Raw genomic sequence first — 15,000 nt, 5'->3', positions numbered from 1 at the left:
ATATATATGTATATGTATGTATGTATGTATGTATGTGTGTGTGTATATATATATATATATATATATATATATATGTATATATATATATATATATATATATATATATATATATATATATATATATATATATATATATATATATATATTTATATTGTGACGGGGCGCCAGTAACTGTCCGTCACTCTCCGACGGGACACGCTGCCGTCTAGCTGAGAGGAGCAGCCTACGTGAGCGCGCGCAGCTTGCCCCTCGTTCCGCAGAGACGAGCTCCGCCTAAACTGTTTTCCACACAGCCTACACGTATTCCCGTAGTGGATATCTGCATGAACTGCTTACCCTCTTTTGTCTTCGCGGTTGTTGGTGCTGGGGGGGGGGGGGGGGGGGGGGCGCTCTGCGCCAGCGCGTGGTGCCGTGCCGTGCCGTGGACGCTCGCCCGCATTCTGCGGGGTCGTGGGACAATGAACACTGGACCAAACCGAAACACTTCCTGCATTGAGCTTAAATAGCATATTTTGCCGCGCTTCAGCTGTCACCTGACTTTGGAATGAACCATTATAGTAGTAGATTTATTAGGCGAATTGCTTTCTGTTTGAGGGAGGAAATTACGGGTAGTGAACGGGGGGATTTTTTTTTGAGGAATATATGTTGTAGATATTGTCCATTTACACATGGTTTAGCTGCTTTTTGTTACTTTTTGTTTAATTTCTAAATGGTTTGTCCTGGGGGAGGGGCTATAGGGTATTTAAGGGAGTCGGAAGTTATTTGTCGAGAGAGGTCCGATAGTGAGGGCAGAGCTGTCAACAGTAAGTTGTGGAAATGGCCAAAAAGAAGTTGTAAATATTTTTGAAATTGTTTTGTCTGCACTGGACTTGCACTGTAAATATTTGTTCACCTTTTTGGATGCTGTGCTGGGGTAAATAAAAAGAACCCACTCACTGAATTTTTTCGACTGCGCCATCATTTTTCCCCTTCTTAAAACGAACCCGTGACATTTGGTGGCAGTGGTGGGATGGCCAGTCGAAGAGGACGAGGACGAGGACGGGCCGCAGGGAGGAGTTCCCGAGGTCGCCCGCTAAAATGGGAGGACGAGGATGGAGGCGCATCGGATCCAGCTGTCCAGGCAGCTCTGAGAGGACCAAGTGCAGAACAGGAGCTGGTGGCAGCCATGAGGACTTTTCTGGAGGGCCAGCAGAAAAGAGAGGAGGGTTTCCTGGCAGAGCTCAGAGGGCTCCGAGCTTCCTGGCCAGCCCAGCATGTTGGTCCACGAGGGGCGGAGTGGGTCCCGGTAGCACCCAGCACAGTACCATCCCGGGACACATTTCCGGGTGAGGATTCCAGCGTCAGGCTAAACTTGCCGACACCAGCGCCTCAGCCACGTCATAGTTCTCCTGCAGAGGCGTCACTCTCAAGGGTGAGCCATAGACCAGAGCTGGCCGGGCCTGACTACAGAACTTTTGGAGACCCAAAAATTCCACAGTTCATGGCAGGCGATGACATTGAAAACTACCTGCTTCGCTTTGAGCGCATTGCCAAAACCTGGGGCTGGCCAGAGGTTGAGTGGGCGTGTCGCCTAGTGCCACTCCTGACGGGAAAGGCACTTGAGGCGTACACAGCCATGGATGAGGAGAGGGTTCATTCGTACACCGACCTGAAGGCAGCCTTACTGATAAAGTTTGATGTCTCACCGGAGACTTATCGACGGCTGTTCCGGTCCATGACTGTTCCACCGGGAGAGAACCCAACTGAGACGTACCACAGGTTAAAGGGTCTCTACAGGCGGTGGATTCGACCGGGGCAGCACACCAAGGAGCAGATCGGCGACCAGGTCATCTTGGAGCAGCTTCTGCGTGTCTTCCCGGCAGACATCTGCACCTGGGTGAAGGAGCATGAGCCGACCGACGGGTTAATGGCGGCTAAGCTAGCTCTTCAGTACCTCAATGCCCGGAGAGGAGGCCCGATGGAGTATCAAGGTGGCCCGAATCGTCAGTCTTCTATGCAACTCAGACCAGCAGCCCGAACCAGCACTTATCAGCATGGAGAAACTTGCCCTGCACCTCGCCAGCAGAGTCCTGGTAAGGAGCTCATCTGTTTCTATTGCCAACAAGCCGGACATAAAGCTTCTCTGTGCCCTATTCGAAAAGCTAAGATTAGCGGGGCATGTTACACTCCCAGGTCGGAGACTGTAATCGCTGTGGGGGGGCGGCAGCGGTTTAAAGACATTGCGATTAACGGGGAACCGGTGACTGCTCTGGTGGACTCGGGTAGTTTCTTGACGTTAGTCCGAAGGGACCTCGTTCCAATAAGCAGTGTGGATTATAACAAACTGGAAGATATTTTGTGTGTGCATGGCGACAGTCACTCCTACCCTACTGCTGAACTGACTGTGGTTGTGGATGAGCAACCCTATTTATTGAATGTAGGAGTGGTGGAAAAGCTGCCTGTGGCAGCCATTCTGGGGTGGGACTTACCAGTTTTCCTGGAGGTGTTGCTGGGATCAGGACCCAAAGACGGTGAATGTGGTAGGGGTTTATCGGGGTATGTAATTACGCGTAGCCGAGCCAGAGCGGGGCTGCCGTCAGTCCCGGGCAAAGCCAGTGTGATGGATCCAGACTATTTTGCTACACTGGACAGTAGTCTGTTTGAAGGGGGCACAAAGGGGCTAAGAAAGTCGCGCCGCCAGCGGCGCTTTGAAAAGGGGCTGCAATCCCCAATGCCGGACTACAAGGATGGACATACCAAGGACAGGTGGGAGGTGCCAGTGGACATTGGGGTCCTACAAAGGGAGGATATAACTCTGAAACCATTATTTGCCAAAGTGGTTGGGGCGCTGGATATGGCGCAGGGGGATAAAGAAAGCTTTGTAATTGACAATGATGTACTGTATGCCGTAGCGAATGAGAGTAAGCGGCTTGTGGTACCAGTCTCATGTCGACCACTGATACTGCGCCTGGCGCATACCTTGCCTTGGGCAGGTCATCTTGGTCGCAACAAAACTTTTTTGCGCATATCCTCCAGATTCTTTTGGCCTTCCATGTATGCGGATGTTCAATCGTTCTGTAAGACCTGTCCTATTTGCCAGAAAACGTGTTATGTACGCCAGTCAGACCGGGCCTACCTTCAACCTCTGCCAGTAATCTCCACGCCATTCAGGCGTATAGCCATGGACATTGTGGGGCCTTTGGTACAAAGTAGTAGAGGGCACCAGTATATGTTAGTGATATGTGATTATGCTACCCGTTACCCTGAGGCTTTTCCATTGCGCACTGTGACTGCCCCGGCTGTGCTGCGGTGTCTTGTCCAGCTCTTTTCCAGAGTTGGTGTTCCGGATGAGATTTTTACAGACCAAGGGACCAACTTCACCTCCAGGCTCCTGCAGCTCTTCCATAAACAGTTCGGGATTTCAGCGGTCAAGACCACTCCGTACCACCCTCAGACGGATGGCTTGGTCGAGCGCTTCAACCAAACCCTGAAAAAGATGCTGCAGAAATTCGTGGCCGACAATGGACGAGACTGGGACCAGTGGCTGCCCTTCCTGCTTTTCGCCTACCGGGAGGTCCCTCAAGCATCCACCGGATTCTCCCCCTTTGAGCTGCTTTATGGCTGGGAGGTCCAGGGCCCATTGGACCTTCTTCGGAAAACCTGGGGGACTCCTGCAACTGGCACGAGCGACCGCAGCATCGTCCAGTTTGTATTGGAGATGAGGGATCGGCTGGCCAAGTACCAATGCGACGCCGAGGTCAACCTGCGCGAGGCCCAGCAGACACAGAAGGCCTGGTATGATCAGCAAGCCAGGCACCGCCACTTCCAACCCGGCCAGAAGGTCCTGCTTCTGCTGCCAACCTCCACCAGCAAACTGCTTGCTAAGTGGCAGGGTCCGTACACGGTCCTCAGGAAGATGGGCCCTGTGACGTACGAGATCCACCACCCGGACAAAAAAAAGAAGAAGCAGACCTACCATGTCAACCTGCTGAAGGAGTGGAAGGAGGCTCCAGTCCAGGTTCCGGTGCCATCCCTGCTGGTGATGGAGGTGGATAGTGACGTGGAGGAGGAGTACACGTCAGCTGACCTCCACCTGTCAGCCGAGCCTGCACTTGACCATCTCCCTGCGGTCCAGTCCGGCCAGTTGAGCCAGGTATTCAAGCAAGTCTCCAAACTGTTTGTTGCAAACCCGGGAAAGACTGCTCTTGGGGAACATATCATCCGCCTGAAGGACAAGGGGCCGATCCGCCAAAGGGCCTACCGGGTGCCCCAACATCTGGTGGCGAAACTGCTCAAAGAAGTGGAGGAGATGCAGCGCCTGGGGGTGATCGAACCATCAGAGTCAGAGTGGTGCAGCCCAGTGGTCATTGTGGTGAAGAAAGACGGGTCACTCCGCATCTGCATCGACTTCCGGAAGCTCAACGCCATGTCGGAGTTTGATGCTTACCCGATGCCCCGTATCGACGATTTGCTGGAAAAGATTGGGCGGGCCAGATTCATCACTACACTGGACCTCTGCAAGGGCTATTGGCAGGTACCTCTGGATGCCTCCAGTCGCCCCTACACAGCATTTCGGACTCCTGCTGGCCTCTTCCAGTTCACAGTGATGCCCTTTGGTCTCCATGGAGCACCTGCCACGTTCCGGAGGCTGATGGACCGTGTCCTGCAGGGATGTGAGGACTGCAGTGCTGCCTACCTGGATGATGTGGTCATCTTCAGTGAAACCTGGGAGCAACATCTGCAGCATCTGGGACGAGTGCTAGGTCAGATCCAGAAGGCGGGCCTGACACTGAATCCTGCCAAGTGTCAGTGGGCGCGAGAGGAGGCACGATACCTTGGCTACCGGCTTGGACGAGGCGAGATTCGACCACAGTTGGATAAGGTCGAGGCCATCCGCAACTGTCCACGGCCTCGCACGAAGAAGGAGGTGAGGTCCTTCTTGGGCTTGGCCGGTTGGTACAGGAGGTTTGTCCCACGGTTTGCCACGATCGCCGCTCCTCTAACAGCGCTGACAGCAAAAGACCAGAGGAATCCTGTGTCCTGGAATGAGGTATGTGAGACTGCATTCCAAACCCTCATAGCCTGTCTGTGTTCCTCTCCGGTGCTGAGGAGTCCTGACTTCGACCAGCGGTTCCTGGTGCAGACTGACGCCTCAGCAGTGGGACTTGGGGCAGTCTTGGCCCAAGGTACTCCGGGGGAGGAGCAGCCGGTGATGTACCTAAGTCGCAAGCTGCTGCCACGTGAAACCAGGTACTCCACTGTGGAGAAGGAGGGCCTGGCCATCAAATGGGCTCTGGAGAGCTTGAGATATTACCTGCTGGGGAGAGAGTTCGACTTGGAGACAGATCATCGTGCTCTTACGTGGATTAATTCCATGAAGGATCACAACAACCGTCTCACCCGCTGGTACCTCTCCCTGCAGCCGTTCCGATTCCAGGTCCGACATCGGTCGGGCAAGAGCAACGTGGTGGCGGATTATCTGTCAAGGTTGCCGCACATCGTCAACCTCGGGGAGGAGGGGGATAATGTGACGGGGCGCCAGTAACTGTCCGTCACTCTCCGACGGGACACGCTGCCGTCTAGCTGAGAGGAGCAGCCTACGTGAGCGCGCGCAGCTTGCCCCTCGTTCCGCAGAGACGAGCTCCGCCTAAACTGTTTTCCACACAGCCTACACGTATTCCCGTAGTGGATATCTGCATGAACTGCTTACCCCTCGCCCGGACTCTTTTGTCTTCGCGGTTGTTGGTGCTGGGGGGGGGGGCGCGCTCTGCGCCGGCGCGTGGTGCCGTGCCGTGGACGCTCGCCCGCATTCTGCGGGGTCGTGGGACAATGAACACTGGACCAAACCGAAACACTTCCTGCATTGAGCTTAAATAGCATATTTTGCCGCGCTTCAGCTGTCACCTGACTTTGGAATGAACCATTATAGTAGTAGATTTATTAGGCGAATTGCTTTCTGTTTGAGGGAGGAAATTACGGGTAGTGAACGGGGGGATTTTTTTTTTGAGGAATATATGTTGTAGATATTGTCCATTTACACATGGTTTAGCTGCTTTTTGTTACTTTTTGTTTAATTTCTAAATGGTTTGTCCTGGGGGAGGGGCTATAGGGTATTTAAGGGAGTCGGAAGTTATTTGTCGAGAGAGGTCCGATAGTGAGGGCAGAGCTGTCAACAGTAAGTTGTGGAAATGGCCAAAAAGAAGTTGTAAATATTTTTGAAATTGTTTTGTCTGCACTGGACTTGCACTGTAAATATTTGTTCACCTTTTTGGATGCTGTGCTGGGGTAAATAAAAAGAACCCACTCACTGAATTTTTTCGACTGCGCCATCATTTTTCCCCTTCTTAAAACGAACCCGTGACATATATATGTATGTATGTGTATATATGTATATATGTGTATGTATATATATACTTTTTATATATAGGTATGCCACCAGTATTCCGACGCGCGGTCTAACATGTAATTTGATATGCTTGGAATTGGAAACGGTTCTTTACTGTCACTTTCTCTAATTCACAGGTCTCCAACTGTCTAATGCAAGAGGAGGATGGCGACTGTAAGTTCAGTGCATGTACAATTTTCTAGAAGTACATTGTGACCTAACAAAAGGGAACTTTTTAAAGGTCAAATTTCAAACATTTCCATGTTAATCTTGAAACCTTTAGAACACCTTTACAGAGAATAATTTTCATTACAAAGTGGTTGTAGCTGTAAAGCAGTTTAATCACTAAATACTATATAATAATAATAATGTCAGAAGGCATCCTCGACGATTTGAATCTCGCGTCCTGGCGTCTTCGGGTGTTTCCGGAGCCGTGACGTCACAGACAAAGTCACCACAGCAGCGTTCGTTTGTGTGCGCTTGTGTTGAGTTGTTTCCCAGTTCAACGACAGTTTATCCTGTCACATTTGGTTGTACTAATGGTCATGGGTAGAGATCGACCGATATGCTTTTTTCAGGGCCGATACCGATTCCGATTATCGGTAGTCAAGGAGGCAGATAACCGATATTTGAAGCCGATATTCATTTGCAGTAAAAGTTAAAATGTTGGCACCAAATTTTTGAATGATGCAAACCCTAACCGTTCTTTGCAATGGATTCTCACACTACACTTTTCATTTTACATCCTTCTATCTGCAATAAGACGTTGGTGGCGGGGGGAGTTAAATGTGGGGGCCAATGTGACATTACCTTTTATAGCATTTGGGATACTTGTAGTTTTATTCTATAAATGTTATATTTTTATATTTTGAAGTAATAGGAGGAACCCTGTCATTCAAAATGTGCATCAGCTGTGGCATTACTTATTACTACAGCAAAAATAAATAAAAAAATTCCATGAGAAAAACTATTCATCCCTGAACACCATACAGTTCTTGTAGACCTTATTATGATTATTGTTATTGTTACCATATAGACAGTTTTGATAAGCTGAGGATCTTAAATCGAGAACAGCAATATCATGCTACTCCTCTCTACAAGAGAACTGTCAAAAGACACTTCATCATGTAGTTTACTGCCACTTAGGATGCCCCAATCAACGCAGAAAAAGGGTTGAGTAAAATAACTTGGTTATAATAATAGTAAGAATAACTTGGTTAAACAGACATTGTTGCGGTGGACCGCTGCCAGTTTCTGCTGTTTAATGTGTTTTACACTTATAGACACGTGTGTGTATATGGGCACACTATTCTCTCACTACTGTACTGTACTGTATCACTTAATGGCACAGATGTACTTGTCTAAATAATAACTAGGCTGCAACATTGCTAATTCACATTAACAAGCACTATCTTAGCTGTCCACATGAATAGTTACTAACACACGAGAAAGTTATACAACACACCAAACATGAGCTCATTATTCAAAGTATGATGCACGTAACGAAATTACATCACTGAACATTAATTGCAGCCGTGTACGGCCGTAGATGTTACATATTAGTGGCATCCATTGAGAGGATAATGTCCCAAATGACGGCAGACATGACGTGAAAAGAGAGACAAAACGAGCAAATAAGCACACTATACTTTAGTGCACTTCTCTACTTATGCCAAACATACGGAAGAGGACACGTTCGTGTAGTTAAACGGTGTTTGAGACACTTAATTTGTTACGGAGCGGACTTTAACGAGGTGCACAACGAGCTGTCAATCAAATCGACGTCGAAGCTTAAGGCACACAATGGCAAACCAGTGCGACAAATAAACACAATATAAAGTAACTAAACGCTATTTAGTGTCATTGTGGCATCTCTCTGCATAATAACCGCTATGCAACAAGTAATGGACGTGACCCAGAATGCAATGTGTGCGTCACGAGAGGTAAATATAATGACGTTACTCTACTCTTAACATGGAACTAGACAATATAATAATGACAACTGTTAATATTTGGAACCTTTCTAACAAACATTATTTACTTAATTAAGTGAAAATGTGTGTGATTCCCTCCCCGAGTAGTTCAAGTAGCGAATTAGCTACTGGGTGTTAGCCTACATGCTAAGCTGAACACACCACTGTTAGCTAGCGGGGATTCAATGCAAGGCAATGCAGCTCCATTCATATAGTGCATTTAATACACAACATAATTCAATGTGTTTAGCTTATCATGGTGAAACGATCGGCGGAGTCTCTTCTCTTTTAACTTACCTTCGAAGCATGTGTCTGTCGCGTTGTGTACGTGGGTGCGTGTGTGACCGGCTACTGTGATACAGGCATACACTACTGATTGGTTCTGGCTCTTGCACGGCTAACCAATCAAATGCTGCTATGGGCGTTACATTGCTGGAGTTGGACTCCATAACAGACAGAGACGCTCTGGGCTGCATTCGAAGCGAAAAGACGGAGTTTTAAATGGATCGCTCATATCGGCCGTCAGATTAATAAAACAGACCGATACCGATATGTACCAATATGTCAAATATCGGCCCCGATTATCGGCCCGACCGATTATCGGTCGATCTCTAGTCATGGGAGTGACAAGAGCTTCTTTAGCTTTCCAAAGGAAGAAAAAAAAAAAACTACGTGACTAGTGGATACGAAAAGTCAATCTGCAAGGAAGAAAACATGGTGAGTTATGCTCGCCAACCAAGCACTCAAGCTTTGTGCTGATCATTTTGAGGATTTAGTGCTACCGTTGTTTCGTACTGTGCATCCGATAATTTTTTTTGTGAATGGAAAATTTAAGGTTGTCGCCATGTTAACTTGTCATGAACAGCCAACGCATTACTATTATTCCTTTTAGCACAGCGTGGCCGTCTGTTGATGTCTTTCAGCGTGGTGAGTTATGGTCGCCAGCCAAGCACTCAAAGCTTTGTGCTGATTTTGTGGATTTCATAGTTTAGTGCTACCTCTGTTTTGTACTGTGCATCCGATAACATTTTTCTGAATGGAATATGCAGCTCAAGGTTGTCGCTAGGGGCGTAAAAAAAAATCGATTCGGCAATATATCTCGATTACTACATCGCGCAATTCTCGAATCGATTCAATAGGCGGCTGAACGATTTTTAAACTTCAATTTTTAATGGAAAAATATTCAACAAAACGTCTTACTTCGGGTTAGGGTTCACACCTTAAGCATGAATGTTATATTAATGGAACATTAAGCCTTATTTTATTTCAATGCTGTTCAAACATGAAAAAGATTACATGTATAAGACGGAAGTTTCAGATGAATAAATAATGCATTTTCAACCAAATCTTACACTGTACAAGTTTACTGTTTAGTATTTTCTAAATTTGAATAAAAAAAAATAAAAAAAAATCACAATAATCGACTTATAAATTCGTATCGGGATTAATCGGTATCGAATCGAATCGTGACCTGTGAATCGTGATACGAATCGAATCGTCAGGTACTAGGCAATTCACACCCCTAGTTGTCGCTGTGTTAACTTTTTATGAATGGCAGACGCATTATTATTGTTTCCATTAGCACGACTGGCTGTTGACGTCTTTCACGCTTTAGTGCTACAGAAAGTTGAGGTTGCTTGAGCAAAAACATACAGATACAAAAGTGCACAAACATACCAGTCTATATTTCTGCTACGCTCGTATTGTGGCTTCCTCCGTGACACTTTCCACATCTTGTCAACGTCATTGAGAACTCCGACGTCCTAATCGGATCAAACACATCGGGGTGGACAACGCTGTATTCTGTCGTCCCTTGTCCCCCTCCCGAAATCATCTTCCTCCTTGGATTTCAAAGTTTGGTCGCCATTGATTGAATGTGTAGCATCCAAGAAACAGTGGACTGTGCATTGTAATACGCGGAGGCTGAGTTGCCATGGACGGCGCAGCCGGGACAGCAAAAAAAAAAAGGAAGAGGAATTGAAAACCACAAGTAAACATTTATTCTAAAGAAACAAAAGGAAAAGAAAAGGTGTGGGCTCGACGCCACCGCGTGTTACACGTCCCGTTCATGGCATACAAAACAAAACAAAACAGAACATTCCTCGCCAAAGAAGGAAAAAGTCACTCACACACAAGCTCACTTCATGTCAGCCACATGGGGTCTCCCAGGCGGAGGAGCGAAACCGCGCCAACCGGCACCGAAGGGGCTATGTACAGCATGTGTTTGATGTCCCGTGTCGAGTAAAACGTCATTTCCGGTAGTCCTAGCGGTAAGTAAAGCAACTACATAAACACTCGACTTTGCCATTAAAACCTGGTTTTTAGTCAAACTACGGTTCACAACTTGCTTGAAATGATGTATACTGTATGTATTACAAAACAAATTAACAATGGTAATGTGAATTGTATTAAATGTTTGCAATCTGACCTTTAACAATCCAATATAACCAAGAGTGATGGAAGAAATATTTTATTCGTAGTAATTGAAACCTTAAAACATGCTATTTCAGAAACAATGTTGGAATTTACTTTTTTTTTCTTTTTTTCTTTTTAAAAAAAATTATTTTACCGCTGCAACATCTCAGCTGGCATAGCTGGGATTTCTTCATTGTTTGATTGTAAATGGCATGTTTTAAGGTTTCAATTACTATGAATAAAATATTTTTTCTTTTCAGTCTTGGTTTTATTGCATTGTTGAAAAGTTCCCTTTTTTTTTTTGTCACCCTATATTTGGACAATGGTTTTGGTTTACATGAATTTTGCCTTTATACACCAGCACATAAATGGCAATTAAACAAAATGTCATGTTATCTCAGATGTAAGTAGGGCTGTCAAAATGTAGCGATTGACACATAATCGATTATTAAATTAATCAGCAACTATTTTAATAATCGAGTCATCGTTTAGAGCCATTTTTTTTTTTTAAATTGTCCAAATCATCTGATTTCGGCATACCAACAGAAATCAGTCATTGATTTCTGTAGTCCGAAATGAAAATCAAAACAAAACATTTGCAAACATCTGCTTTTACTTTGGAAAAACAATGACCAAACTGTAATTCAAAAGTTTATGCACACTCAAGGTGTTATGATACTTATGAATGACATGCTGCGTCAAGTCAGTTCTTTAGTGGATTAGCTAGCTATGAAATCTCCCCCTTACTTAGTGCCTTTGAAAGTAGGTGCGAGTACTTTTTCCAAAGCTCTAGTTAGTTAGCTAACCTGAACTAGAGGTAAGATGGAACCTAAAAAATCCAGCCCGACCCGACCCAGGCCCGCGGGCATTAAAGCCCGACCTAGCCCGAGCCCGACCAATTAACGTGATTTGCAGGCCCGAGCCCGAAGCAAACCTGAAATTTCAATTTATCTCATAGTATTTTTGGCAGAAAAAAACGCAAGATTTGTTCAGGTTAAAATAATCTACATATTTTTATGATCATGATAAATACATTTGCACAACGAAATAACGCTGGAACACAGAAAAGAGGCCAGACAGAGAGAGTGAAAAGAGAGATCTTGATGCGTGTCATGAATTCACATATTAATGGAAGTTCAACAACTGGGCTTTATTTACAGACACGCGAGGCAACAACGGCAGAACTCTCTCAGGCATATCAGACTGTCGTAAGGAAAAACGCTGTCTTCAGGACGGCCATGACGAAGGCTGGGTGAAGTCAAACGATTCAGGAGAGTGAAACTTAGCCATTACGTTGTTTCAGTCTTGACTGCAGGGCGAAAGAGCAACTTCTGTGCACGCGAGGCAACAACGGCAAAACGCCCTCAAGGTATATCAGTCTGTCGTAAAGTGTGGCTACTGGTGTAAACAAGGGGTGATACTCATTCCAAAGACCGCTAACACCTCCTAGTGGCGACTGGCGATCCGTAGAATAACAGTTTTAAATGACACCACAATGCGCACGCGGAGAAATACTGCAGCCCACTAGGCTTTAAATAGAATAATGTACCTTACAGCGCCGCCTTTTGTTTTATCCAAATTATTTATTTACAACAAGTATTCCTTAGTTTAGTATCCCACGCATCGTTTTAGTATTCATTTTTATAAACATATATTTATTAAAAAAAAAAAAAAAAAAAAGAAAGTCAGCGAGAGAGAAGTCCGGGCCCGACCCGACCCGAACGTAATGATTGACATTTTAGCTCGGGCTCGGGCTAAAGATCTTTCCTCTAACCTGAACCAAGCCCCTACACCTTCCTTCCCTGAGCCTTGATTTACTGCCGATAATGCCCTGACACCCCCCCCAATTATCCTCTGGTAGTGCATGACTTTTAGGATAATTACTCTATAGGAAGATGCGATAGCTTAGAACCTATAGCCACTACAGTGTTGCGCTAACCAACCTAGATACTAGCCTTATAGCCTTAGGATAGGTTTTTTTTTTTTTTTGGGAATTTTCGTGTCTTTTGCGTCTTTCCCAGGCCCGTGCCTGTTTTGACGACCCAAGTCCTTCAGTTAGCTAACACAGTACCTAGTTTGACACAAACAGTTAACTGAATACACATAGTCCTGCCGATATTAGGGGAAAGTTGCACCAGTGGTATGTCTTAATTGTTGCAGTAGAGCGTGGCCTGGACTCCTACCGTCTGAACGTGGCCTGGACACGGCCACGCACCATTTTGACCCGTTAACCGGGACATACTGAAGAGTCATCTCTCTTGATGAAGGGGGGTTCTGTTTCAATTATTGCCCTGCCAACCTGAAAGTTTTTTCCCCCTCCTTTAGAAACATTTCACTCTGAGAAATGTGTGTGCGTTCACTCATCTGTGGTTCCTCCACGTCCCAGAAACCATTCAAGAGGCCTGTTACGGCTGTCTGCTTGGGCCTACCGAAGTCTTCACTTACCCTCGCGCACGTGTGTGGCCTGGTGCCCGTTTTCTTAAAGGCAGCTTCGAATGTGCCAGCGCGGCGCCCCGATTGGATGGCTGTGCCAGCGAGAGGATTTGATTGGACGGCTGTGCCAGCGCGAGGATTTGATTGGCCGGACTGTCTCAACTAAAAGTGCTGCCTTTCATTTCCTCTTGGTGGCTGGAACTTACTAGTACAGCTCGCCTCGTCTCACTACGTGTCTCTTGTTGTCTGTGTAATCGAGACACTCGTTGAATCCATTTCAAGTCCTTTGTGTATTCCTTCGGTTGAAGCCATTTGTGCTTCTTTTTTTATTCGTTTGGTTAAACCTTTAGTGCTTTTGTGTATTTGTGTTTCCTTTGTACCCCCTCTGTTCATTTATTTATTTGTTCCTGACAGTAGTCTTTGTTAAGAGCTATTTGGGTACTCAACTACTGTCATCGTCACTTGTTGTTATTATTGTCAAACACCTACTACACCAATTACAACTGTCAATTTTGATTCAACCATTTACGACACCTATACGTCTGTGTTACTTCCATTCCCCTAGCAACTCTTTGAGCTCCATTCCAACAAGGGACTAAATTCCACTTTTACAGCCACAGGAAAGACATTACACCTGTGGAGATCTGAAAGCCTTTATTAGGCCAGACCAGCATTTACGATTGCTCATAAAGTGCCAGAACTGTCTTATCATTGATTTGTCCAGTTCCAGACATCCCTTGGAGATTACACAAAGGAAAGATTGCCCTCAATCGGAATTGACCTCAAGAACACCACCCACTCATAATTCATCCAAATTCCACATAATTCTTGACATACAACGGATTGTGTGTATCTAAATGACATCTCAACTCAACTCAACTTTATTTATAAAGCGCTTTAAGAACAGGCGTTGCTGTATACAAAGTGCTGTACATAAACATCAGTTTTGCAGTAAACAAGAACAAAGCAAACATTTTGGAGTGCGAATACAGGTTTGTTTGTTTTTTTTTGTTTTTGTTTTTTTTTTACAATTAAATACATTTTACATCAGTGAATAAATGAGAAGTAGTGAATAAAGAGATAAATAAGTAGATGAAACATCAAACTCATACACACCACAAAACACCAAGAACAAGTCTCATGGTGCGCCAAAAGCCAAAGAATACAGATGTGTTTTCAGACGTCTTTTAAAAGAGGATAACAAGGGGGACTGCCTAATATTTAGTGGTAGGTCGTTCCAAAGGGAGGGACCGGCAACAGCAAAGGCTTGATCTCCTCTAAGCCTCTGCTTAGCCCTCTGTACTTCCAATTGTGTCTGGTCTGCTGACCTGAGGCACCTGGCAGGTGTGTAGGGGTGCAAGAGCTCGGCGAGATAAGGTTGGGCAAGACCATTGAGAGATTTGAAAACAAATATAAGAATCTTAAAATGGATTCTAAATTTCACGGGAAGCCAGTGAAGAGAGGCCAGGATAGGGTTTATGTGTTCCCTCCTCCGGGCACCAGTAAGGAGACGAGCAGCAGCATTTTGGAGACGCTGTGTGGAGGACTGGCTGATCCCAAAATAAAGTCCATTACAATAATCCAGTCGAGATGTAACAAAGGCATGGATTACCATTTCTAAGTGGTGCTGAGATAGGAGATTTTTTTACCTTAGCCAGCTGTCTAAGATGAAAAAAGCTGGATTTGACAACAGCGGCAATTTGCCGGTCCAGTTTAAAGTCACTGTCCATCTGTTCATCACACCCAGTTTGAGGTTGTTGGCTTCAGATATTGTGCCAGAGGACCCAAGTCGGCAGGATGAGAAGAGCCGCTGGG

General features: G+C 45.8%; 3 protein-coding genes across 8 annotated transcripts in view; 2 read left to right on the top strand and 1 right to left on the bottom strand.

Annotated features, from left to right (window-relative positions):
• The window catches only part of LOC144030662 (uncharacterized), a 37,462-nt gene extending 27,396 nt beyond the window's left edge, over positions 1 to 10,066 (bottom strand). Inside the window, exon 1 of the mRNA XM_077537141.1 lies at positions 10,015 to 10,066. The gene's annotated coding sequence lies outside the window, so the exon portion shown is untranslated. The remainder of the gene's footprint in view (positions 1 to 10,014) is intronic.
• LOC144030661 (methylmalonic aciduria and homocystinuria type D homolog, mitochondrial-like) overlaps positions 1 to 15,000 on the top strand; it is a 167,251-nt gene that overhangs the window by 14,042 nt on the left and 138,209 nt on the right. For all 6 annotated transcript variants that reach the window (XR_013287312.1, XR_013287313.1, XM_077537134.1 and 3 more), the window contains one exon: positions 6,502 to 6,538. Coding sequence is in view for 4 of the 6 variants with exons in the window: in XM_077537134.1 (XP_077393260.1) it covers positions 6,530 to 6,538 (9 nt within the window). In the remaining 2 variants the exon portion in view is untranslated. The remainder of the gene's footprint in view (positions 1 to 6,501; positions 6,539 to 15,000) is intronic.
• LOC144030934 (uncharacterized) lies at positions 1,010 to 5,691 on the top strand. The gene has a single exon (XM_077537598.1). The coding sequence runs from the start codon at positions 1,010 to 1,012 to the stop codon at positions 5,522 to 5,524; it is 4,515 nt and encodes a 1,504-aa protein (XP_077393724.1). The 3' UTR covers positions 5,525 to 5,691.

This window comes from Festucalex cinctus, chromosome 11 (genome assembly GCF_051991245.1).
Source record: "Festucalex cinctus isolate MCC-2025b chromosome 11, RoL_Fcin_1.0, whole genome shotgun sequence".
NCBI classification, from domain to species: Eukaryota; Metazoa; Chordata; class Actinopteri; order Syngnathiformes; family Syngnathidae; genus Festucalex; species Festucalex cinctus.
Note: the sequence above shows the minus strand (reverse complement) of the source record. Positions and strands in the feature narration are given on the sequence as shown.

What these genes read in the sequence shown, in the direction of transcription:
- LOC144030934 (XM_077537598.1), top strand. Translation starts at nt 1,010, where the DNA reads ATGGCCAGTCGAAGAGGACGAGGACGAGGACGGGCCGCAGGGAGGAGT.